This window comes from Temnothorax longispinosus, chromosome 9 (genome assembly GCF_030848805.1).
Source record: "Temnothorax longispinosus isolate EJ_2023e chromosome 9, Tlon_JGU_v1, whole genome shotgun sequence".
Taxonomy (NCBI): Eukaryota; Metazoa; Arthropoda; class Insecta; order Hymenoptera; family Formicidae; genus Temnothorax; species Temnothorax longispinosus.
This window is the reverse complement of record NC_092366.1, coordinates 4,854,222-4,876,762: the sequence shown is the minus strand read 5'-3', so window position 1 is coordinate 4,876,762 and position 22,541 is coordinate 4,854,222. Positions and strand designations below refer to the sequence as shown.

Here is a 22,541-nt window from a genome sequence, read left to right as displayed (position 1 = left end):
AATCTAGTAAACCTGTTCACTTTTCGTATTTTCACCTCGTGAAAAGATACGTAATAGGCCCCGTATGCAACTTTCGTTCCTATCCATTCCTATCCCTTTTTTATCCGAGTCGCCAATGTGATTGGCTCTTACTTTTAGAACCAACCAATCAACGCAGAATGTTGATAAGACGAACTCAACAGTTGTGTTTGTCTGCTGAACGCGACCATTGGTCCCCGTCTCTTTTATCCGCGAGTCGCCAATCTACCTATGTTACTTGCGCCGTGAAAAGAACGCGCGAACGTTGAGCGGCTTTGATTTCGAGCGCCATTCCGCCATTTCAAACCGTATCTTTTTCTACGCAGAGAAATAGCGTTCGATTAATCAATCAAGTTGAATATATACGGAAGTAAGTTTCGATTTCTATAACGTATATATCTAGTAGATAAACTTCATTTAACGCCTTACGTACACTTACGCATAACGAGCAAATCATTTCAATCGAAGATCAGCAAGTCCGCGTTCGAAATTACGATCGCTGTACGACTTTTGGTACGACTTGCTTCCCAAGTAGAACAGCAATTAAGTCACAATAGAATCAAAATAATGTCAGAATGATGGCAAACTGACGATGTTTGACCATTTTATCGTCATTTTGACGTCATTTTGAACTTTATTGTGACTTTCTGTTTCTACCTGGGTTGAATCGCGAGAGAGATCAGTAGTCCCGCGAAAATTACATTTTACGATCAATTTTCAGCAAGATGTCGGAAATGATTGAATTGAACTGGATGATCTGCAACAAGTGCTTCGCCCCGTTGTACAGAGGAAAGCGTCCCTATCACGTCACCCAGTGTGGCCATATTTCCTGCCAGAATTGTTTGCAGCAAGGTAAACTTCGAGAAAAATTTCTCGCGCGTTACGATCTATCTTTCACGATTTCAACCGTTCACCACTTGTGGCTTTTACAGTCGAGCAGCAATGTCCGCAATGCCAGCATGGCACCATGACACTGGCCCTGGAGGAGCCGCTGATGCCGAGGTTGATCCCGTACTTCCAGCCGCTCGCCGAGATTCTGGAAATGCTGTTGAAAGTCAACACGTTCCGAGACAACCAGATGAAAATATTGAGCCAGCGCTTCATTGAACTTGTACATAAAATTATTATCTCTTTGGTTTCTCCTAATCCTAATTTCTTGTTCCTCCTAATGATTTTGTACCTATATCGCTCCTATTACATCTTTATTTATATCCTTCTGAATTTTTGTATACGACGATACGCTCTAAAGGATAAGAAGTACGAGTTGCTGAAGACCCGATATTGGCTGATCCAACGCAATTTTAAGGCATTGACGGAAAAGTACATGAGCGTGAAGAACGATAAGGAAAACCTTGAGAAGAAGCTGATGGTCTATCAGATGCGTAGAGTAACTCCGCGGTCTGCATACCGCGGGATGGAAACGCCATCCGACTCCGGTATCTCATCTGTGCCGATCTCTCAATCCGACCGATCAAGGTAAAGCGCAAAAGCTTTGAACAGCGCAAAAAGGACGATCGGTACTGCCTCTCCGAAGATCGGAGTAACAAAAACGAATCTCCTTTTGAAATTCACATAAACTTAACGCGTAAACTGCGGTCGGTCGACTTAAAACTACAAATGTTTTTAAGCAGCAATGTATTCCTCTTCTCCTTTCTTTCAATGAAGAAAGAAGGAGAAAAAGAACGCTTCAAAGCATTTTTGTAGCATCAAGTGGACTGCAGCCATAAAAATTGTACCATTTAATAGTATAAGTTTCGACAAATGGTTACTGCTACGTATCGTCATCCCGCATAAAATTCAAATATCTGTAAATAATTCGAAATTAAAATAATATGATATTCGTTTTCATTGCTGTTATATAGGTACTCCATGGAATCGTTGAATCGTCCAAAATCCACAACACCCATGGGGTCGATAATAGATCTGAATAGAATGGATCTGAATAGGAACGAATACAGATCTGCTGATGGTTTTCGCATACCTTTCAACCGTAAACCTGCGCGATCTATGGATACCCAAAATATGTTATCTTAAATTAGTTGGATAACATAGTTTAATACTTTTATAACAAAGAAATACATTTTTTCTCTTCGTTTATTACTTTTTCATAATTATGTTATCTCGAGTTTGCAGTGTCATTTCATTTAATTTACGTACAAGCGAGAACGCGAACTTTCCTTATAATTAAAGAAATACGATCTAAAATCTGTGAAAAAGAAACGTGAATTATTTTTATTAATTGTACATTATGAAAAATTTACGTATTTAGATATACGCGTTTATTAATTATTATAAAATATAAATTATAATATAAACTTATTATTAAAATTATAATGTTTCATTAAATATAGATATTAAATAATTTTTTATCAAAATATATTGAGTGTTTTTTTTTATCAGTTAAATTTCGTATTCGCAAATCAGGTACGTGTATATAGTTGACATGAACGCAATATAGACATCGATATAGACATATGGTTCTAAGACTTTTATTGGTCATTTCGATATATATACATATTATATAATTTATTATTCATTCTTCAGATTTATGCGTCATACGTCTATTACAGATATGATACCCAGATCCGAATTCTTTGAATTTAAAGCGGCATTCGATCGGTAAGACAGGCAGCAATTCTTCCGCGATAAAAACATTCGTCGATCAAGTCCGGTTCTCGCCTCGAACCGGACTTATATTGAATGATGCCATTCTTTACGATAATAATTGATTGATCTATGCGATTTATGTTCGGTGTGCTGTACGCTTGCACGATCCCGTACGGTACGCTTGCTGGAAGATTGATTTCAGATCCGTTTTAGCTCACGCAATACGTTGCAACGCATATATACGTCGCGCGGAACGTTGTGTGATTCCCAATTTTTCACAGCATGGCAGAGATAAGCAATAACGACGGTAGTGCGTCCTGTCTTGTTGACGACTCAGGAAACATGTTAAATAATTTTCTAAATAATCTACCAGAGGTAATTAGATAATGTTAATCAGTCATTTAGGTTAGAGCGCTGCATTAATCTAATTGAGCACATGTTGAACTAACATTTCTGACATTGCAGTATATACATATATAGTATATGAATGCATAATAAATAACTATATTATATTAAAATAATGACGAATAACGGTTTCGTTCATTCTTTCTTCTCTTTTCTATGAAGTAATATATCTATTAATATCCACAGATAGTGTCTGTCAAAACGGAAGACAGCATTTTGCAAAAGGTATCGGAGCACATTAGATGTACTGCTACAAAATCAAACGATGAAATACAAGAGAATGATGTCGAATTGAATACCGAAGGGAATGTCGAAGCTAATGGCAAAGAGGATCATAGAGCAGAGTTACAAAAACAGGTCGAGATTGGAGAGATTACTCCGTTTGAAGCAGTATTTAAACAGTCGACTTTGGAGCAAAAAGAAGGGTATAACATAATAAAAATTCATTTTATTCGGGGTAATTTAAGTTAAATTTTGAGTATAACAACTGATAAAGCTGAGAAAGTTTAGATAATTCAAATTTCCAATTACATTTAATAATTGAATGACAGCCTACCAATTTAATTTGTCGATTTTGATATTTATTTAATTTAATTTTAGTTTAATTAATCATTTAATTTTTGTTAAATTTAACTTACTATTAATTAAATAAAAAATGAATTAATTAGTTATTTGTAAGTAATTTTTAAACAATAAAATATATAATAGTTAATTACATTTTATATTACTCTAGGACTATCAATAAAGGTGCTCAATCGTTTGATCTTGAGAAGTACTTTAAACAGCAAGCTGCTCTTGCCGAGCAAAAGAAGAAATTAAAGAAACCATCTAAGGCACCTTCTGACAAAGATTATTCACCGCCAGTCAAAAAAACAAAATTACCTAGTACTGATGCAAAAGTAAATAAAAAATGTCAAAAGTCCAGACATGAGAACAGCAAAGATGGTACTCCGCAAAGTATAGATAAGGCAGACTCCAATGTAGCAATTGTTGACAGCAGTTCGGAAAGCGAATACATTCCTAGTGATGATGAACTGGATTTCGGTAATATTAATATTCGTTATGTTTAGATAAACTCAAAAGAGATATACTTAACAAGAAATCTTTTTTAGACGTGGAGGATAAGGCGTCTAAAAGAAGAAAAACTGCAGTTAAATCAGGATATACCCGCATAAAAAGAAGTATATGTCGCTCACAATTAATTGATGAATTCCTTTTACTATGTTATCGCTTTATTATTCATTATTTTAATCTTATTATTTTTTAAATTTATCTAGCTCGGGATGATGGAGATAATCAACTATTCAAGCAGAGGGTGGAAACAAACACCTATCCCAAAGATGAAGCAATGCACGAAATTAATACTCTCTTTAAAGTGCCGCTATGCATTTGGGAAAAATTATATAGGTAGATGTGCTATTTTGGTAGATTTGTGTTTCATATTTTGGCTTTTTTATTAATTACTCTGACATCGATTAGTTGTTTGAATCAGAGTCAATTCAACATTGATTACTTTAATATTTGGCCTAATATGATTAGACACATTTTTGTGATATAACTTTAATTATAAATTTTCTATAACTACACAGGTATCAAAGGATTGCAGTTCAATGGCTTTGGGAATTACATGGTCGTAAATTAGGAGGCCTGTTGAGTGACGAGATGGGATTAGGAAAAACTGTGGAAGTTATTGCATTCCTCGCGGGTTTGGATTGTAGCGAATTGCTCTCTCACAACGGAAGGTATTACACATCTTTCTTTCATATTTCTTGATTGATGTAGAATTTATATTTACCTGTAGAATTTTTCTTTTCTTGAAAAAAATTAGATTTCTCAATGTTGTTTTATTTTTGTTATTTACGCTCATCATTATATTTATAAATGCATTAATGTGTTTGAAAAATAAATATTCTACCCACGATCGACAGGTACAGGGGATTAGGCCCGACTATAGTTGTATGTCCTGCTACTTTAATGGAGCAATGGGTGAAGCATTTTCACGAATGGTGGCCTTTCTTCAGAGTTGTTGTGCTTCATCATTCTAGTGGTTACAATGGTAATTAAATTAATTTATATATATTCTTCAAAATATGGCATTTACAATGTTCTTATCCAGGTGATCCAGAAAGCTTGATAGAATCCCTACAAACTGGCGGCATACTTGTTACTTCTTACAACGGAGTCCTCAAACACAAAGATTTGCTTGTGTCCAGTCAGTGGCATTATGTTATTCTAGACGAAGGCCATAAGATTCGTAATCCACAAGCGAAGGTAATTGATTGTTAATTGGATAAAAGTACTACCATTTTTTTTTTACATTTACATGTATGTTATTATATTTTTTTAAATTTAATATATCTTAATTAATCGACGTAATAGACGTCTATTGCAAGAAAGTTACAAATGTCAACGTATTATTTCTTTTCATTAATTAAATTATGTTATTATTTTGCAGGTGAGCCAAGCGGTGAAACGATTGTCGACACCGCATCGATTACTGTTGAGCGGTAGTCCGATGCAGAATTCTTTGAAAGAACTATGGTCTTTGTTCGATTTCATTCTGCCTGGCAAACTAGGCACTCTGCCTGTATTTCTGGAACATTGCGCGGCTCCTATAACACGCGGCGGTTATGCGAACGCTACACCGTTACAGGAAGCAACGGCCCTCCAAATAGCCACTATGTTGAAAAATACTATCACGCCATACATGCTTCGAAGAACAAAGACCGATGTGAAACATCATCTTACCCTACCGGAGAAAAATGAGCAGGTTTTTCTATTTGTTTTTCTTACACTAGATATGTCTTTGTTGCAGATAATATTATTCTTATTTTTATCCTTCTGAATAGCTTTATTGAATTAATGTATTTATTCCTTCTCAGGTGTTATTTTGCAGCTTAACGGATGAGCAGAAGAAACTGTATAAAAGGTATCTGGGCTCCGATGATGTGTCCTTTGTTCTTCACGAGAGAAATAATCGGCAAGACAGTGGAAGATACAGGGCGAGGTTTCTCATTGCCTTGTCAGCATTGAGAAAGATATGCAATCATCCGGACTTGTTTTTGTACACCAGAGAACAAGTAAGATCACGGGCTAACATAATAACAGTCAATTTATAAGATTATAAACTTAATTTTTTTTATTTAAGGATTCCGATGAAGATATCGATTTGTCCGAAGAACACTTAGAGAAGTTCGGTTATTGGAAACGTGCTGGAAAAATGACCGTGGTTCGATCTCTTCTGAAAATCTGGCAGAAGCAAGGACACAGAGTGCTGCTTTTTACTCAGGGAAGACAGGTAAATGATCCTTTAAACAGCACACAGAACATAGAATTTAAATTCACAATATTCATATTGCTATACTTTTTTTTGTACAGATGATGCACGTTTTGGAGTCTCTTTTGCAAAATGAGAGGTATACTTATTTGAGAATGGATGGGACAACAGTAATGTCTCAGCGGCAGCAAACGATTCACAAATTTAACAATGTACATATTAATCATTTGAAAGATTGACGGTGGGGATAAATAACACATCCCTGAATAAAAATTAATTTTTCCTTTTTTTCCGAAGGACACATCGTATTTCGTGTTCCTGCTGACGACGCGCGTAGGAGGTCTGGGAGTAAATCTGACTGGTGCGAATCGAGTGATTATTTACGATCCCGATTGGAATCCAGCAACGGACGCTCAAGCGAGAGAACGTGCGTGGAGAATAGGCCAAAATAAACAAGTCACTATCTATAGATTAATTACCGCTGGTACGATAGAGGAAAAGGTTGGTAACAGAGTAGATTATTATATTCCACAAATCGTAATGGTAAAAAAATATATGAATAAAATAAAAGAAAAATATATGAAAAGTAAAAGAAATATAGTTAAGAAGTAAAAGAAAGATATCAGAATTACGGAATACATTTGTAAGATTTGATTAAAAACCGCGAGAGAAAAAACGGCACACCACATGAATCCGCCGCCCGCCCGGAAAACGTCAAGTAGTAAATCAATCTGCTTCTTTCTTTTCAGATGTACCACAGACAGATTTTCAAGCTATTGCTTTCAAACAAAGTTCTTGACGATCCGCGCCAACGACGTCTATTCAAAACGACGGATCTGGTGGAGTTATTCAATCTAAACGAGCCGATAGACGGCGAGTTTTCTGAATCGGATCGCTTATTTAGAGAATCTAAATATACACCTGTGTCCGGTGGCTTTTCTCTCAGTAAGATCGAGGAGATGAAAAAATTAGCGTCGATTCTCAGCAAGAAAATAAGCGCCAATGTATCGAAACGCGATGAAAATGAAAATGCAAACAGCACTTGCGAAAGAAAGTCCAACGAAGAAAACGATAATTCGAGTCGTGTCGAAGCTCCCGCCGTGGAAAATGATTCGCTTGTGGACCAAAGCTTATCTTCCGATCGGAACAATACACAAAAAACGCCGAGCAAACCTAATGAAGATTTCAATACGAATTCCGATGCAACCATTGAAAGAAATAGCAATATAGAAAATGAAAACACATTAAAAAAAAACAATTGTGAACAGGATGTAATTCCAGTGAGATCTCCAAATAACAGTTCTGTAGAAAAGCAGAGTAATTTAAATGACAATAAAATCAAGTCATCGTCTACTCGTAAACACAAGAAGCACAAAAGGGACTCGCATTCGGGCAAGACAAATGTTTCCGCGATCTTTGAGGGAGAACGTGTTTCTTGTCTGATCGGTCGTCGCCTGGGACGTTCCGATGAAAAAGAAGAATCAGTTTCGACAGCAGACGATGACTACGTCTTGAGAAAGCTATTCGCCAAATCAAGTAAATCGATATATTACGCTAAAACAAATTTTATACTTAAATTTAATTTATATTTAATAATTATATATTTTATGTATATATCCAAGTATCAATTACTGACTCATAAAGAGCTAAATACTTATAATATATATTTAGTATTTTTATTGAATTAAAATATATGTAAAACTATTTCAGCTGTTAGCTCAGCCTTCAAACACGAAGCAGTGTTATCGAATGCGTGTCATAATAGTGGCAGTGAGAACGCAATGCAACGTTTCGCACGTGAATCGGCGCAAGAAAGTATGGACTTCATTCATCAATCGGGAAAACATTGTTGGAGACCAGCGTAGGCTAAACAGTATACAGTTTATAGCGATTTTGCATATTTATTTATTTTTCTACAAAGTTTATAAATGTAGGATTATATCATTCCCATATCTCAAATGATGAGCTGTGAAAAAATTGCAACTATACAAAATATGAAATAAAATTAATTTTTTATCTTTTATTTAAAAAATTTTTTTGAACAACTTACCTTGCATACGTTTGTTACACAGCATTCTTACTAACAGATAAGATTTTAAGTAAAAGAATATTTTTTATAATGTCACAACAACACTCCTTGTACATATAAACGCATTTTATTACAGAAAATATATAAATTATCAATTGTACAATATTTCGTACACGTTTCGTATTTCACACAAAACAAGTCCATCATTCATGTTCATTCTTTTTCTTTATTATTTATTTATTGTAATTCAGTTCTCATAAAAATGCATATACAAGTATGCAAACATGCAAATATGCAAGTATGCAAAAATGCACATGCACTTTTATTAAAAAAAAAATTAATATTTAGAAAAATTTAATTGTAAATTATTTTTTATTTGAGTTAAAATGTGAAATGGCACGTATTGGACGTATATAAAGAAAAGAAAAATGAATAGAAAGATCTGAAATAAAAATATGGTACGAAAGGTATGCAGTCTCTCGGTAACAAGACATTAAATCAGGCTTGATATCCAAATTTACAAGAATAATGTATAAGAATAACGTTATCAATGCCGTAAAAATGTCTCGAGATTAGGCCCAAATCTGCCTAACGGATCTTCCGGGAACATTATATAATCTCCGACAAAGGTGGGTATCAGTAAACGGTTCAGAATTGTACTACGCCATTCCGGTTTCTCTCTGTACAGGTCTCTATATTGATCTGTGGAAATCACTATTCCTCCACACGACGTCGCATATTTCAAAATATATCTGCAATAAAAAAAACCAATGAGAAAGCGTCGAGATCTAAATTTTTAATACGTCTCATATGTTTTAATATATAGAAAGTTTCTAATTATTTCCACATAAACAATAATAAACAATAAACAACACAAACATAAACAATAAAATCAGAGGAACAGAAAGGTTTATCATAACTTAGTGTATTGCTTTGCTATTAACAAGAAAGTATTAACAGATTGATACGAAAGTAAGCTATTTTGTGTAAAGTACGAATATCGAGAGATTGATAATTAATTTATACTTCTGTAAAAAAAAAAAAAACACGTTTATATATGCAACGCGTAGTTTACTTATATACAAACGTCTAGTATTATATATTGTTAGAAAATATAATATATTTTACTGTATAGAAATAATTTTCACTTTGTAGGTAAAGAATGTAATAAAATACTTATTCTATTTTTCTATTTATACGTATAATAAAAATATGGCGATTGTATACCGATCATCGTACGATGTAATTTTTATGCCATCAATGAGGCGGCTAGGTGTAAACACGACCGTGCCTTCTTTGTACAATTTCTCAAGAAACGTATGTTCTTTTTTTCGGACGTGTTGTGGTAAGAAAACCTTCACGTTGTGACCCCTCAATTTAAAAAAATCTACTACTATTTGGATACCCTTTTCTGAGAATTCTTTACCGTTTGTATGGCTAAAAGATAAAGATATATGCTGCTCAAATTGAAATAAGATACACAAAGTGTATTGCAATCTTCATAAATTTTATAACTATATTTTGCACTTTACGAAAATTCATCAATAATATGCATGATTAAAAAAAGATCATACGCCATTGCCACGTTGCAACCGTCAACAATTATCTCTCTTAATTTGCGCGTTGACTTCGTTTGGCTATTCCTTTCTTCCCAATAAATTCTCCTTTTGTTTTGGTGTGCATTCATCTTTGCAAAACTTGAATCTAAATTATCACCGTGCCGCCAACTCTTTTCGCCCAAATAGATTCTCTTTTTGCTGTGGTGTGCATTTGATTTTGTGGGACTCGGATCCAAAATATCGTCGTGCCGCCTTTTTCTTTTATTACTGTTCGAACATTTCAATGTGTCTAGCTTAACATTTGACGGTTTGACTGTTAACGGAATGAACGATTCGGATGTAGTTTTATCCCAGGATAGGTCTTGTTTCTTTCTGCTTTTCTCGGTATATTTTTTTGTATGCGTATTTGTCTTTAAATACTCGAGATATTTCAGATTCGGCGTTTTGTCTATTATAAACAATGGATCTTTCTTACATCTGGCGCAACTAGACTTCCTTTTTACCCTCATTTTTTTCACTGGTTTCTCCAGACACGACCACAATTCAACCACGTCATCCTCCGTTTGGGTTGGTGCTAGATATCACGAGATATAGTACCATTTTAGAACAATATTAAGGCTTGGTGTTGTACCAATGTCGCATATTTAACCTTAGCTTAACTCACTCTTTGTCTCTTTCTAATTATTCCCTTAGAAAGGGACAAAGGGTAAGTTAAGCTAAGATCAAATGTTATGCGACGTTGGTGCAACCGGGTCTAATGCCCATTTCTACCAATGTAGATTAACTTCTAATCTCGGTTTAACTTACTTTCTATCTTTTTCTAACTTTTAAAGAACTAGAAAAAGATGACAGGTAAGTTAAACGAAGATCAAAATTAACCTGCGTTGATAGAAATGGACATAAGTCAAATAGATTTTCTTATCAAAATCTCTTCTTATAAAGAGAATCAAGCGGAGTCAACTCACCTATATTTTCTTCGTTTAATGATGCTTGCAAAACTGACAAATCAAGGACAGACGAATCGTTACCCATTGTATCGAGTGGTATTATAGACGGTCTACTCTTTTTCCGCCTGGTATGGATTATCAGTTTTCTTTGCCGTCTTTTTGGAGATGGGGACGGTTTGGAGACACATTCAATGACACTGAGCGAAGTGTCTGCATCTTTATCATTTGTTTCGTTGTCATTGTCCCCTTCAGATGTTTCACTGTCATTGATTACAATTATATTATTCTGCGACGAGGAATCCCTGCTGGAGCTGTCCGTTGCACTTTGTTCCTTTAACTTTTCCACCGTTCCATGACCTAACCTCTTCTGGCACACGATATCGCCTACGATGCTCGTAAGCTCCTCTAAACTAAATAAAAATCATCAGTCCTCCGCGTCTCTCGATATAAAAATCGAATTGTCAATCATTACCTTTTTTTGAATCCTTTCAACGGGCTCTCATAACGGGCTTTCTTCCCTTTCATCTCGCAGACTGCGTCGCGACATTCACTTAAATTCATGGACTGACGTGGACCTAAATCATGCGATCAATGAAATTACACGCAATAGTCGATTTTTTTAGAGGAATAAAAAAACCCACGAAATGAGTATCGCTCGATACATACCTATATTACCTGTATATTTATAAAATTCGATTTCCCAGTTTTCCAGATGTTCGGCTTCCCCAATAATAATCACGTTAGAGTCGAGTCGGAGTTCAGAGTTTCGGAGTGAATCCAGTGAATCGCCATCATCACTGCGATTTCCGCACGTGGAGAGTGTGAGTGCATCTCGACGGATTACCGACGGAGAGGAGATTCCGTTCTTATCGACGCCGGGTGAAGCAGGACTCGCCAGAGGGCGTGGGCGGCGGCGCGATTCAATAAAATGGGGCGGCGCGCCAGACGGGCGCGGTGCTCCGCGGAGAGGGCGTCAGAGCGATCGCTGGTGACGAATGGTCGGCGTGAAGCGACGTATACGATGGATTTGACGGCGTCGGCGACGGCGGCGGCGATCGACACCGAGTGACGCGCCTCCTCCTCCTTCTCCTCCTCTTCTCCCTCATCCTCCTTTACTCCCTCGCTACTGCGCTACTGTTCGGGATTGTTGCGAATAAAGAGCGCACGCGAGACCGACCGTCCGTCATGACAGCGAGAGGGATGCGGTCGAGGAGAGCCCCGTGACGAAACGAGACGGATCTCGCCGAGGAATTCAGGTGCATTATTATGGCAGAATGGACGAACGTAAATTGCTACCGTTGCTGATGCTCTTCCTGGCAGGTAAGAACGTTAAGAACGTCGCCGAGTAGTAAGCGCGAAAGAGAGACAGAGAGCGAGAGAGAGAAAAAAGAAGGGAAGGAGGAAGCGAGAGAGAGAGAGAGAGAGAGAGAGAGAGAGAGAGAGACGCTTCCGTCATGGAACAATGCGATCTATATCCGACGATCATGCGATCCGCAGCCGGCTATAGCACGTAGCACGACGCGCGGACGATCGTTACGATTCAGGGTCAGTTATGTAAAGAGGATATCACGCCGTCCGCGTCGCTTGTCACCGTGCGAGCAATGGCAGAGCACGCGATCCGCGGAACCACCTGTCGAGATCGCGATTGTTGTCGTTGTGTCCGCTTCCTCTTCTCTCTCATTGATTTTTTTATAAGGTCTGTTTAGTTGAACTTCCTGTTCCTGCCACTTCCCGGACGGTTCATCTTTTCTCTTTTTCTCTCCAGCGTGAAAGAACGGGTCTATAGTTTTTTTTTTTTAGAATTCATTCTCGTCAAATTGTTGCGTGACGCAACGGCTAAAGGTTCATCTTAATTAATTCGTCCTGAAAAGAAGAGCTCAGCGTTCACATTTTATGAAGGGAGGCGAAGGAAATGAAATGCGATTAAAACGAAGAGATCTTAGGTCTCTATAATCTGTATAATTTTTATGTAGTGTTGCATATCCATCTATGGTGGCTACTTGTTGTGCTGCGCGTCTGTGCTTGACAGAGCAAACCTTTCTATTGGATGTAATAAATTTGTTTGTCAATCTATTCATTCAGATCTCTTGAGCAATTGATAACTCATGTCCATTTATGTACCGATGTAGATTAACTTTTAGTCTTGGTTCAACTTGTTCTTTACCTTTTTCCAATTCTTAGAATTAAAGGATAAAAAGTAAGTTAAACTAGGATTAAAGTTAATCTGTATTAGTAGAAATGGACATTATGTAGAAACTGGTCTAAGCGGTTATTAGTGATGATCATCAATATGTTTGACAGCTGTACAAGACGACAGTTAACGAGTATCTGCGAACTTGCAGGATGGCAGGAAGCAGTGGCTGTGGTGCCGATGCGGCACGTCGCCGTGGACGTTGGTAGTAATATGACATTGGCCTGCACCGAAGACAATGACCTCCCGCATTCCAAGGCGTCCAATGTGATGTGGATAAGGGAGGGACGGGAGGATGGGCAGATTGAGCGGCTGAAAGTCGAACCAAACGGCATGCTGAAACTGTTAAACGTCAGCGTGGACGACGCTGGCAATTACTCGTGCACCTTCGACGACGATCTCGACACTGTGAAAACTATGATCAACGTGACGGTCAGAAGTACGTTGTTACTCGGCCGTCTTAACAAGACAATTCGCAATCGCGCGTGCATATGTAGCAGCGTTTTAGGTTTTAAATACAATTGATACACATATCTGATTTATTAAAATTGTCCAGTTAATCTAAAACTCGCATAAAATAGCCAATGAGTTACACGAGTTTTAGATTCGTTGGAAAATTATAATAAATTAGATTTTAGACTCAAGAATCTTATAATAGATTATAATAGCTGTAGATTTTATTTTAACGTATCTTTTTTTTGTTTGTTTCTTTAGCACCTCCTTCAGCCCTGCAAAATGTATGGGTCAAGCCATCTACGATATTGGCCAACATTCTTTGGGAGGTGGGATATAACGGCGGATATCCTATCATAGACTTCACTGCCGAATATCGTCTGAAACCAGTGGCGGGCGAAGAACCGGAAGAATGGAAGCCCATTAGTCCAATACACATTCCTCCAAATTCTGTAAGTACCCCGATCTCGAGATTATAACAGAAAACGGGGATGTTGAAAAACAAGACGGGATAACTCGATAACGTTACATAATACTGCAATTATTGCAACAGCGTAACGTTATTTTATAATGTATCTGCTTCAATTTCAATTGTTCGCTAGATTATGTAAGAACAAATATTTTTAATATAACGTTACAGAGTTATTCCGTCCCTTGTATAAAGATAGATTAATTGAATTAAGACTAACGATTGTGTTTCGTTGTTTTAAAGAGACAAATAGATGTGTATCATTTGATGCCAAACACTACGTACTCGTTTCGAGTGTGGGCAACCAATCAGCTGGGAAAAGGAGAAGTCGTGGAAGTCGAGGGTCATACGCAGTACACTATAGAAGAATTTGGTATTTTGTTGCAATTATTATTATAGAATTACTTCGCGATTCTTATATATAGAGATTTATCACTGGGATAAAATAAAATTCGAAACCGTGTATAGAGCTGTAGCTAAAACTGTCGCCGCTATTGTAAATTAAGAATAAAATTAAAAGGTTTTTTTTTATATCAAACTTTGAAAGTTGCTTATTTGAATATCGAGGTACGTTCAAATTAAATATTTTATAAGTATGTAATTTTAATGAACGGCGATAGTTTTGGCACATCCTACATGTATAACACGTTCCACAGAAATCGTAAGAGATATATGTTTCGATTAAGCGTTTCCTTGTACAGTATCTAAGCTAAGACTAACGCATCTTTATTATGCAACATAACTAATTTTCAGAGCTCGAAAGACACCTCTTAGCCGGCGTAGAGAATTTCGATCCGCGCGTCTGGGTGGCAGCCGTAGGTATTGTGATGGGCACACTTATGATTCTTGGTTTAGGTACATGTTACCTACTGTATCGCGAGTGCAAGGCACCCTGTAAGCATCCTATCTGATAACCGTAACGTAAGAGCTTCCGCTTCTACTCTGTCTCTTTACTGCTGCTACTTACTACTACTACTACTTCTTTTCGCTGGCGATGATCATTAACATTCATGGCCTCTCTAATAAGCACGATGCTCGAGAAAGTCGTTTTTCTCTCTCCATAGAAGACTTCGTGTAAGTTAGCTGAAGAACATACATTGCATCATTTGACAAACAACAGGACCTGTTAGTATCTTAGCCGGCTAGATGACTTATCTATATTTCTGATCTTTGGCTTCTCTGTATTATGCGACAGCCATATTTTTCGAAATTACTAATACTTTTATGATATCTCGTTTCTGTATACTCTGAGCACCTTTTGCAAAACTTCTCATTAGATTTAACATATTTACCGACAAATACGAGACAGCATTTAACCGGAGATCTCATCTCATCAAGTATATTAATACAACACTTTTCAGATTGCCGCACTGAACACTGACAATAAGCACTTAAGTAAACCATCAGTATTTTTATTTTTTACGATATATGGCACTTATTGGAATGAAAATCTCAAATTTCTCAATATAATTTTCCTGTCGCCAGATTTACTTGTCTGGTTACTGAAACTTTTCAATACGAATATTTTCTCTTATTATACCGTATAGATATTACTTATGCTGTACATAATGTTAACCAGCCTGCCGATAATAACTTAGTGATGATGAATGAATAGTAAATCTTACGATAGTCATAGAAAGCATTATGATCTTAGTTAAGTAATACCGATGAGATCTTTGGCAGTATGTCGAGGTAGGTAGGTCAAAGGTAGCAGGTTCATTTGTCAGGCAAACGGCATTTCGATTTGGCATTGGAATCTGGTACTCTATTATTACGCATTAATAGAATTGTCGATAACCAGAAATAATTTGGGAAAACAGTGGTCGACACGAAATTTTGCGGCGTAAAATGTTTTACAATACCTGACAAAGAAAAACCGGTGAAGGGAGAGGGTAGAAGCTAATGAGACCCGTGGCCCAGACTAATGAAAATTAATCTCCGTTCCGAAATTGCAGCGCAGCTGGAGGAGCAGGAGGTGATTGAGCTCGTACCCAACATCATTTTGAATCCGGGATTTTTCGACGAGCGCACCGAGCACGTACCACAGGACGAGAACTTCAACAATCAGACGACTACGCGCCTCAACAACAACAGCGTCGTGCAACCTAGACGGCTTTAGCGTTTTTTGTTCAGCTTAGATCTGCTCCGCTCCGAAGTGAGTAAATTGGACGCAGTTTTACACGACATCTCGAACGTAAGTAACCGAATTTATCGGAAAGGCCTCGAGTTTGTCTAAAAAAAAAGAAAGAAAGAAAAAATAATGAAAGACAACGTTCGACGAAATTGATAGTAGACTAAAGAAATGCAAGACTATTTAGCAATCATGGCAAAAGGAGAATACGCTTCGGGGAAATTTCGGGACACTTCGGCGGTCCATCGGTAGCTTGGAGTGACCCGACAGTTTTCTCGATTTTTTTCTTGCAATCAGAGATCGAGCGAGAGAACAACCGGCTTTTATTCTAAAAGGGTTTTCATGAAACCCACGTGTCTTTAACGCGATTTTAAGAATTCCAATGGGACATTTATAGAAAATTGCTGTTATTCTTGGAAGATTTACAAACAATTTCAAGGATGAGGCGTAATTAGATTTTTATATGTGCAGTAATAGAGAGAAGTGTAATTTAGGTAGAGTAAAGCTCAGTTTTGAGAAGCCGGGAGCTATATCTCCCTATTAAAATATAATGATATTAAATAAATCACATAATTTCAAACTGATAGCAACAAATGAGACTGTCGAAACGGAGGGAATTAAAAAAAAAAAAAAAGAAAATGAAGGTTTGCGTTCGATCTCTGATGTTACAACGCAACAATGAAGTGTTCAAAATCAGATTGTAAGATTCCATGTCAGATTTCTTTGCGAGAGGAGGTGATAGGATTTTTTTTAGAGATGTTTACTGCAGGACGTTCTCTGTCTCTCGCTCTCGCGTGTAGTTTCTCGACGAGAACACACTCAATGATTGCTCAGTGATCGAGCTTAAAAGGAAGTGGAACTCCTGTGAGCCAAAAGATTTGTAGTAAGACTGTAACTCTAAGAGTAATAATTTAAAAGAACTCGAAGTGAGAATCACGCGATGATCGAACGATACTCAAATGAAAAACAAAAGAGATGTATTTCGCACTTGTTTACCTTTTTGGAAATGTAACGCAATGTGCGCGAATGGTATGCGAGTATTACGATTTTTTTAACATGCTCATTTATCGTTTAAGCAATCGGATCGTACGTTTATACAGTATGACAAACTTACTGCCGTATTAAGGTTTGCACAAGTCGTTGAAGGATCCTTCCTAGGAATCTCCCTGAGAAAAAGTCTCTTTTTTCCGTAATGTTATAAATTTACGTGTAGATACCCCTTTTGCGTCTTTGTAACGTATGCTCGTTATGTGTACTCTTCGTGGAAAAATCCCGCGAATTCGAAAGAATTCTGATAGGATAGAGAAGAATATTATTTTAATTCTAACAGTGTCTTTTGAGCTAACATACCTTGAACTATATTCTTTTTACGTACGTTAGATTTTGCCCGTAATATTTTTCAATCTGCATGCGATTGTTCGAGGGATGCGCAATATTGCTTTGGCACACTTCTGCACCATCTTGATAACTATCACAACCATGTCTAACGACTCACCGACTCACACGTTGTTTCGTAAATATCAAATTTTCCCAAACAGCGACTAACGAAAGGGGAGAAAAGAGAAACGGGCGGATAAACTCCGCTAAAGCACAAGTATCAATAGGTGTAATAAAACCGTGCGAGAAGATACATGGCGTTCCACTTCGGCGGCACCATTTTTTCCCGACGTTATTTCGATCGATGTCGTTTCCTAGTTGAGAAGGAAGCCCCGCTTGTGTATCATTCATTAGCATTGTCGGAAAATGAGGCGGTAGGGAAGTGGATCGCCCGGTACACAGCAAGCCTACAACGCGCGTGGAGTAACGTGCATTCTCTTTGCATCGCGTGCAATAATAAGATTTCAATAATCCTAGCACTTAATTATACATTAAAAAATAAGATGAAGATAGAAACACATTACATATTTTGAATAACGCTATCGTACTAGACGTGGAATGAATCTCTGCTATGATTGAGCAACTGGACATTCTGCAACACGGTGTCTCTCTCTCGGCACCGTATTTCGTGCGCGTGCACAGGACTTCAATATTAACGTTCGACAGCGGAAGTTAACGGATGGACGTTTGATTTCTGTTAATGAAAAAGAATGCTTGATGTAGAGCAGCAGTCGATTTTGATGAATACGTTGTTCCTGTACATCCGTTATACTTTCTCCCGTTCCTTTAATTAACTGCATTCGATCGTTTACCAGAGAGAAAATGCAATACTTAGTTTTTCCTGAGATATTTGTTGAACATAATTTGTATATAATTTGTAAAATTACTATACTATAATAATTTGAGCGTTCCTCTTCTTTCTGTCAGTGAGAAACGTAATGGGTTCAATTAAAATTATTAAATCCACTCAGAGCATAATGGCACACATATAAGTTTCAAGTCATCTGTAAGGTGACAAGATACTTTAATGCACGCAGGTTGTATAAAAATTGGTTGTGCGTTGTTACATTGAGGCTTTGGATTCGCTTCTCCTTTCAACTCCATTCTTGAATACGCATATATATGAGTATGTGTATAAACGAATGGTGATTTAAGAGTAAGCGGATCGACATTTAGCTTCGTACTATGCACTCTGTGTTGTGAATGGTATAATAGATATATATATACATATAAGAAAATAATACAATAATAATTATAATGACATGAAAATACGTGTATATGTATACACATAAATATATATACATATATAATATATTTATATAACCGAGACATCATGCTATTTTAGGCATAAGTAAAGACAATTTTTTATATACATTACGATTATGCTGAAACCTGATGATAATATTTATCTAATATATACGTCGAGACAAGGCGATGACTCTACATTATAACGCGATTACTACGTCTTGCTTTGCTAATCGAAGAATATCGCTCACGAAAGTTACTTATGTAGTGATGCATCCCTCCCTAATTTACCACAGAAGAGTCGTATTTTTGCCCGGGACATCAGAAATACGAATCGCTAAGAACAGTATAGCGTTAAACCAAAAATTATGATAGTATCGATTTTTAATACGATTATATCAATTTGAGTTTTAATAATTTATATATAATATAATAATTATGATTTATGAATATAATTAGAGAATTATCATTCTCTGTAATTATACAGGATGTTCTATTTTAATCTTTCCACGCATTTATCTCCCGAACTAATTCGTTTTTCGAAAAAAATTCAAATAAAACTTACTCCGTTCGAAGGGGACATTTTATTTTATTGTTAGACACAGGTCTTGTCTAAGTGAAGATGCCTCCAAGATTTCCAAGGTGATACAGTACACCCTGTATAATTGAGTATTATTAATTTAATTCTTTTGCGATTTGCAAGGCGCGCGTGGAGTTATTTGATTCTTCAACTAATACGACTCTTCATTTTCAATTAGAAATTTTAGACATAACTCTTTGCTTTTTACCAAAATGTAATATTAAACATACCTAATGCCTACAGCAAAAATTACTAAAGAAAGCCGTTTCATCTCATAGAGACGAAACGGTGCAGTAGTGTAATCCAACAAAAATTATTCTTATAACGACTACTAAGCTATTAAGATTGCGATAACTTTCAAGAAGCATCGCGTGCGTCATGGAATTTCTGCCATTGTACTGTGTGGAGGGAATAGCATATCTACACGCATACGAAACGTATGTCCGTGCGATGGAGATTATTTTTCTTATGTAGAAAACGCGTCCGCTGCAATCCTATCACTATTTTAAGCGAGAAATGGCATTCTCTTAAGAATGATGAATTGACATACACCAACCGCGCTTTATATATATTTACATAGCAATATATATATTTTCTATTCCTTTCTACAGTTAGGATCGTATAAGAAAATCGCCGATAATAGATGGACGCGGGCAAAAGTGAATTAGGAATCGTAATGTGGAGGGAAATATTTGATGATGTAATGAGATTATGTGATCGCGAGTGTAAGTGTATACCTACAGTAATAATGGCAGATATTTTATATTCATATCATAAGACACAGTAATAATCTATGTGCTGTCGTAGTAATCCTTGTAAACGCATTTTTCAATACATTTGTAATTTTTAAGGTGAGGCAATCGAGAGAAGACAATCCTGATAGTGATTTCTTACGAACAACTTTCAGACTTTTATGTTATAGACAATTTTTTTGTAGTATCTTTGAGATTCTGTATATCGTTAAACTTATTTTTAATACATTTTTTAGTATCATGTAAGACTGAAAACCGAGTCTTCTTTCTTCTGCCTAAAAAGTTCTAAAAATTTTTCTAGCACTGGAAAGAAATAATTTGGGATTTCTTTCCAGATTATTTTTTTCTGCAATGTAATTTCTTTCATCGATGCCTTATCTTAAATCTTCGTCTGTTTAATTAACTCTGCTGCATCAACGCTCTCACTCTCTTCCGCGAATAGGTCTCCTCGCTTCTCTGAGATTCATTTTTATCCGTTTGCCTGCGCACTATTATTTATACAACAGCTTATGTAACAGCACCGCCGCGTTAGATGTGCGTGCAATTAATCGTTCTCCTATTGATATACCTTGCATAATTATCCCCGATATACCTCGATGATTAGCGCACTCTTCGATGAAACGTATATATTAAGCGAAGCACAATGCCAATAGAATAGTATGTTTAATGGTTGCTAGTGCCACCATGTATCGTCCCCAACATACATATTTGCCTGCCTAATTACATCCCGATGTGCGATGAACATACGTCTGTGGTTTCTATATGAGAAAAAAAAAGAGGAAACAAAAATACGCTACGGCTTCTTCCATGATATGACAGAATGTATCGATGGTTTCATAGTAGATAATAATTAATGTCGGATACCGAGTGTTTTCCCTCTCTTACTGTGTAACTAGCACTTTCTTTGTTTCCCCTTATGAAAATTACACTTGCCGCATGTGGCTGGCGCGGTACCGTTCGTTGAAACCCCTTTAAATATTGTGGCGACAGCAGCAAAGAAAGAAACGTATTACAGCAGATATTATCGCAAATTATTTATATGTCGCGAATGCATAATTCGACTCGATTATCAATAATTTATTATGATTAGTATTCAAACAAATTCGGGATCGGATTCTAGGTCACATTCCGAGACGTAGAGAAGAATCGTAGTTATAATTATCTGTAATAATAGTAATTAGTTCTGATTAATTCTAAGAATTGATAATTGTAAATATAAATCTTTTCAAAATGCAATTGCTTTTTGTAACGAATTATAATTTCAAAATTGTACATTTAACCATTTATAATTAATTAGAACTTTAACTAGTCAGACAGTTAAATTTTAAGTTATAATCACTTGATTTTCTGTTTTACATTTTTTTGAAAATCTTGGTAGATTTAATACTTTTTTTTTAGATCTGTGATGTTAGATGGTGAAAAAAAGTCCGATCCTGAATATGTCCCAGTGTATTCTTTTATAGCATTTAGATGATGTCTTGTAGAATTTTATTTTAGTACGGCGCTGTGAGATGAAGAGTAGGGGCCATAAATGACCAAAAAGAATAGTTTAGCTTTAACAAGTATACCTCTGTTATTAATGCTGTTGTTTTTGTTTGCTAGATATTTTATTGTTTTTCTTGCGTATATACTCTGTTGCGTTTACGTATACTTATTGTTTTGTTCTTTTCGAATTCAATCTATATTGCGTATTATCTTACTGTCAAAATAATCTCAACAACAGTACACGTGCGTTTAGCGATAAGTTGTTATTTGTTGTTTATTGGTGCAAAAATGTTTTCTGTGCAACGTCAAGAATTAGAAAATCATGCTATTCGATATGTCTTTCAATAGTTTTATAAAACGTGTCTCAGAGATAAAAAAAAAAAGAAGATAATAATTTTGTTACTTTCACTTTATTAACAATAAGAGCGACGTTTTTGAGATTGTTTTTCTTGCGTATACGCTTTAATCTTTAACTAGAAGGCGATGGCAATGAATACATTCCACCAAGTACAAAGACACCCGTGCAATCTTTGATTAAATGGAAATTTATGCGGGAAACTAACGGTATATTTACTGAATTAGATATTGCTTTTTTGTAAGATGAAAGTAATGGTTGTGCTTGAGTGCAAATACCGTCAATGTCTAGGCTGTTACCGACAGATAACATCCGTATAGTCGCACACGGCTCGTGCGAGCCAAGGAGAGCATTAACTAGGCACATATCAGCGAGATGTAATGAAGATTATCATAATTAGCAGCGCTCTGTATCTTTATATCGATACCGTTTGCGATCATTAATGTAATACGATGTATGTAATATCCGAATGTCAAGTTTCTTTTGTTAAAGCGAAATTAAACATTGAATTTCCTACGAAACGAGTCTCGTTTTTTTTTTTTTCACTTCTAACCGCTAGAGTAGCAATTACATTGCTTCGCGCTAATGCCTCGTACAATCATGTACTCGTCGCTTCCGCCGTACATCCGTATGATAACATTTTCTAGTGATTGTAACCGAT

The 22,541-nt window shown here is 36.4% G+C and overlaps 4 protein-coding genes across 7 annotated transcripts; 3 read left to right on the top strand and 1 right to left on the bottom strand.

Moving 5' to 3' along the window:
* Nucleotides 1-74: 74 nt before the first annotated feature.
* LOC139819343 (uncharacterized) lies at nucleotides 75-2,288 on the top strand. The gene is made up of 5 exons (XM_071788598.1): nucleotides 75-388; nucleotides 740-870; nucleotides 951-1,129; nucleotides 1,268-1,494; nucleotides 1,881-2,288. The coding sequence occupies exons 2-5, from the start codon at nucleotides 744-746 to the stop codon at nucleotides 2,050-2,052; spliced, it is 705 nt and encodes a 234-aa protein (XP_071644699.1). The 5' UTR covers nucleotides 75-388; nucleotides 740-743; the 3' UTR covers nucleotides 2,053-2,288.
* A 359-nt stretch (nucleotides 2,289-2,647) lies between these two features.
* LOC139819337 (DNA excision repair protein ERCC-6) lies at nucleotides 2,648-8,330 on the top strand. Its single transcript, XM_071788589.1, has 15 exons — nucleotides 2,648-3,000; nucleotides 3,217-3,455; nucleotides 3,764-4,074; nucleotides 4,143-4,211; nucleotides 4,308-4,437; nucleotides 4,620-4,772; nucleotides 4,959-5,086; nucleotides 5,147-5,301; nucleotides 5,486-5,800; nucleotides 5,913-6,110; nucleotides 6,179-6,328; nucleotides 6,409-6,519; nucleotides 6,605-6,808; nucleotides 7,057-7,843; nucleotides 8,018-8,330. The coding sequence occupies exons 1-15, from the start codon at nucleotides 2,908-2,910 to the stop codon at nucleotides 8,170-8,172; spliced, it is 3,198 nt and encodes a 1,065-aa protein (XP_071644690.1). The 5' UTR covers nucleotides 2,648-2,907; the 3' UTR covers nucleotides 8,173-8,330.
* On the bottom strand, nucleotides 8,189-11,667 carry LOC139819338 (uncharacterized). Of its 2 annotated transcripts, none has more exons than XM_071788590.1 (6): nucleotides 11,509-11,667; nucleotides 11,315-11,417; nucleotides 10,861-11,252; nucleotides 9,911-10,469; nucleotides 9,564-9,773; nucleotides 8,189-9,088 (listed from the first exon to the last, which is right to left on the bottom strand). In XM_071788590.1, exons 2-6 carry the CDS (start codon nucleotides 11,401-11,403, stop codon nucleotides 8,884-8,886), a joined length of 1,455 nt encoding a protein of 484 aa, XP_071644691.1. In that variant the 5' UTR covers nucleotides 11,404-11,417; nucleotides 11,509-11,667; the 3' UTR covers nucleotides 8,189-8,883. The 2 variants fall into 2 exon arrangements, with proteins under 2 accessions (XP_071644691.1, XP_071644692.1); XM_071788591.1 differs by having other exon boundaries at nucleotides 11,518-11,643.
* Nucleotides 11,668-11,808: 141 nt separating this feature from the next.
* LOC139819340 (contactin-2) lies at nucleotides 11,809-22,401 on the top strand. Of its 3 annotated transcripts, none has more exons than XM_071788595.1 (6): nucleotides 11,809-12,162; nucleotides 13,185-13,472; nucleotides 13,748-13,938; nucleotides 14,199-14,328; nucleotides 14,709-14,849; nucleotides 15,916-22,401. In XM_071788595.1, the coding sequence occupies exons 1-6, from the start codon at nucleotides 12,117-12,119 to the stop codon at nucleotides 15,936-15,938; spliced, it is 819 nt and encodes a 272-aa protein (XP_071644696.1). In that variant the 5' UTR covers nucleotides 11,809-12,116; the 3' UTR covers nucleotides 15,939-22,401. The 3 variants fall into 3 exon arrangements, with proteins under 3 accessions (XP_071644696.1, XP_071644694.1, XP_071644695.1); XM_071788593.1 differs by having other exon boundaries at nucleotides 15,911-22,401; XM_071788594.1 differs by having other exon boundaries at nucleotides 13,144-13,472; nucleotides 15,911-22,401.
* Nucleotides 22,402-22,541: the final 140 nt, after the last annotated feature.

Excerpts from the sequence above, each read along its gene's own strand:
- LOC139819340 (XM_071788593.1), top strand. The coding sequence starts at position 12,117 with ATGGACGAACGTAAATTGCTACCGTTGCTGATGCTCTTCCTGGCAG. Across the intron at positions 13,939-14,198 it reads TACACATTCCTCCAAATTCT|AGACAAATAGATGTGTATCA; the intron begins GTAAGTACCCCG and ends GTTGTTTTAAAG. Across the intron at positions 14,329-14,708 it reads GTACACTATAGAAGAATTTG|AGCTCGAAAGACACCTCTTA; the intron begins GTATTTTGTTGC and ends ACTAATTTTCAG.
- LOC139819338 (XM_071788590.1), bottom strand. The coding sequence starts at position 11,403 with ATGAATTTAAGTGAATGTCGCGACGCAGTCTGCGAGATGAAAGGGAAG. Across the intron at positions 11,253-11,314 it reads TTGAAAGGATTCAAAAAAAG|TTTAGAGGAGCTTACGAGCA; the intron begins GTAATGATTGAC and ends ATTTTTATTTAG. Across the intron at positions 10,470-10,860 it reads ATTAAACGAAGAAAATATAG|CACCAACCCAAACGGAGGAT; the intron begins GTGAGTTGACTC and ends CGTGATATCTAG.
- LOC139819343 (XM_071788598.1), top strand. The coding sequence starts at position 744 with ATGTCGGAAATGATTGAATTGAACTGGATGATCTGCAACAAGTGCTTC. Across the intron at positions 871-950 it reads CCAGAATTGTTTGCAGCAAG|TCGAGCAGCAATGTCCGCAA; the intron begins GTAAACTTCGAG and ends TGGCTTTTACAG. Across the intron at positions 1,130-1,267 it reads GCCAGCGCTTCATTGAACTT|GATAAGAAGTACGAGTTGCT; the intron begins GTACATAAAATT and ends TACGCTCTAAAG.
- LOC139819337 (XM_071788589.1), top strand. The coding sequence starts at position 2,908 with ATGGCAGAGATAAGCAATAACGACGGTAGTGCGTCCTGTCTTGTTGAC. Across the intron at positions 4,075-4,142 it reads TGATGATGAACTGGATTTCG|ACGTGGAGGATAAGGCGTCT; the intron begins GTAATATTAATA and ends AATCTTTTTTAG. Across the intron at positions 6,520-6,604 it reads CGATTCACAAATTTAACAAT|GACACATCGTATTTCGTGTT; the intron begins GTACATATTAAT and ends TTTTTTCCGAAG.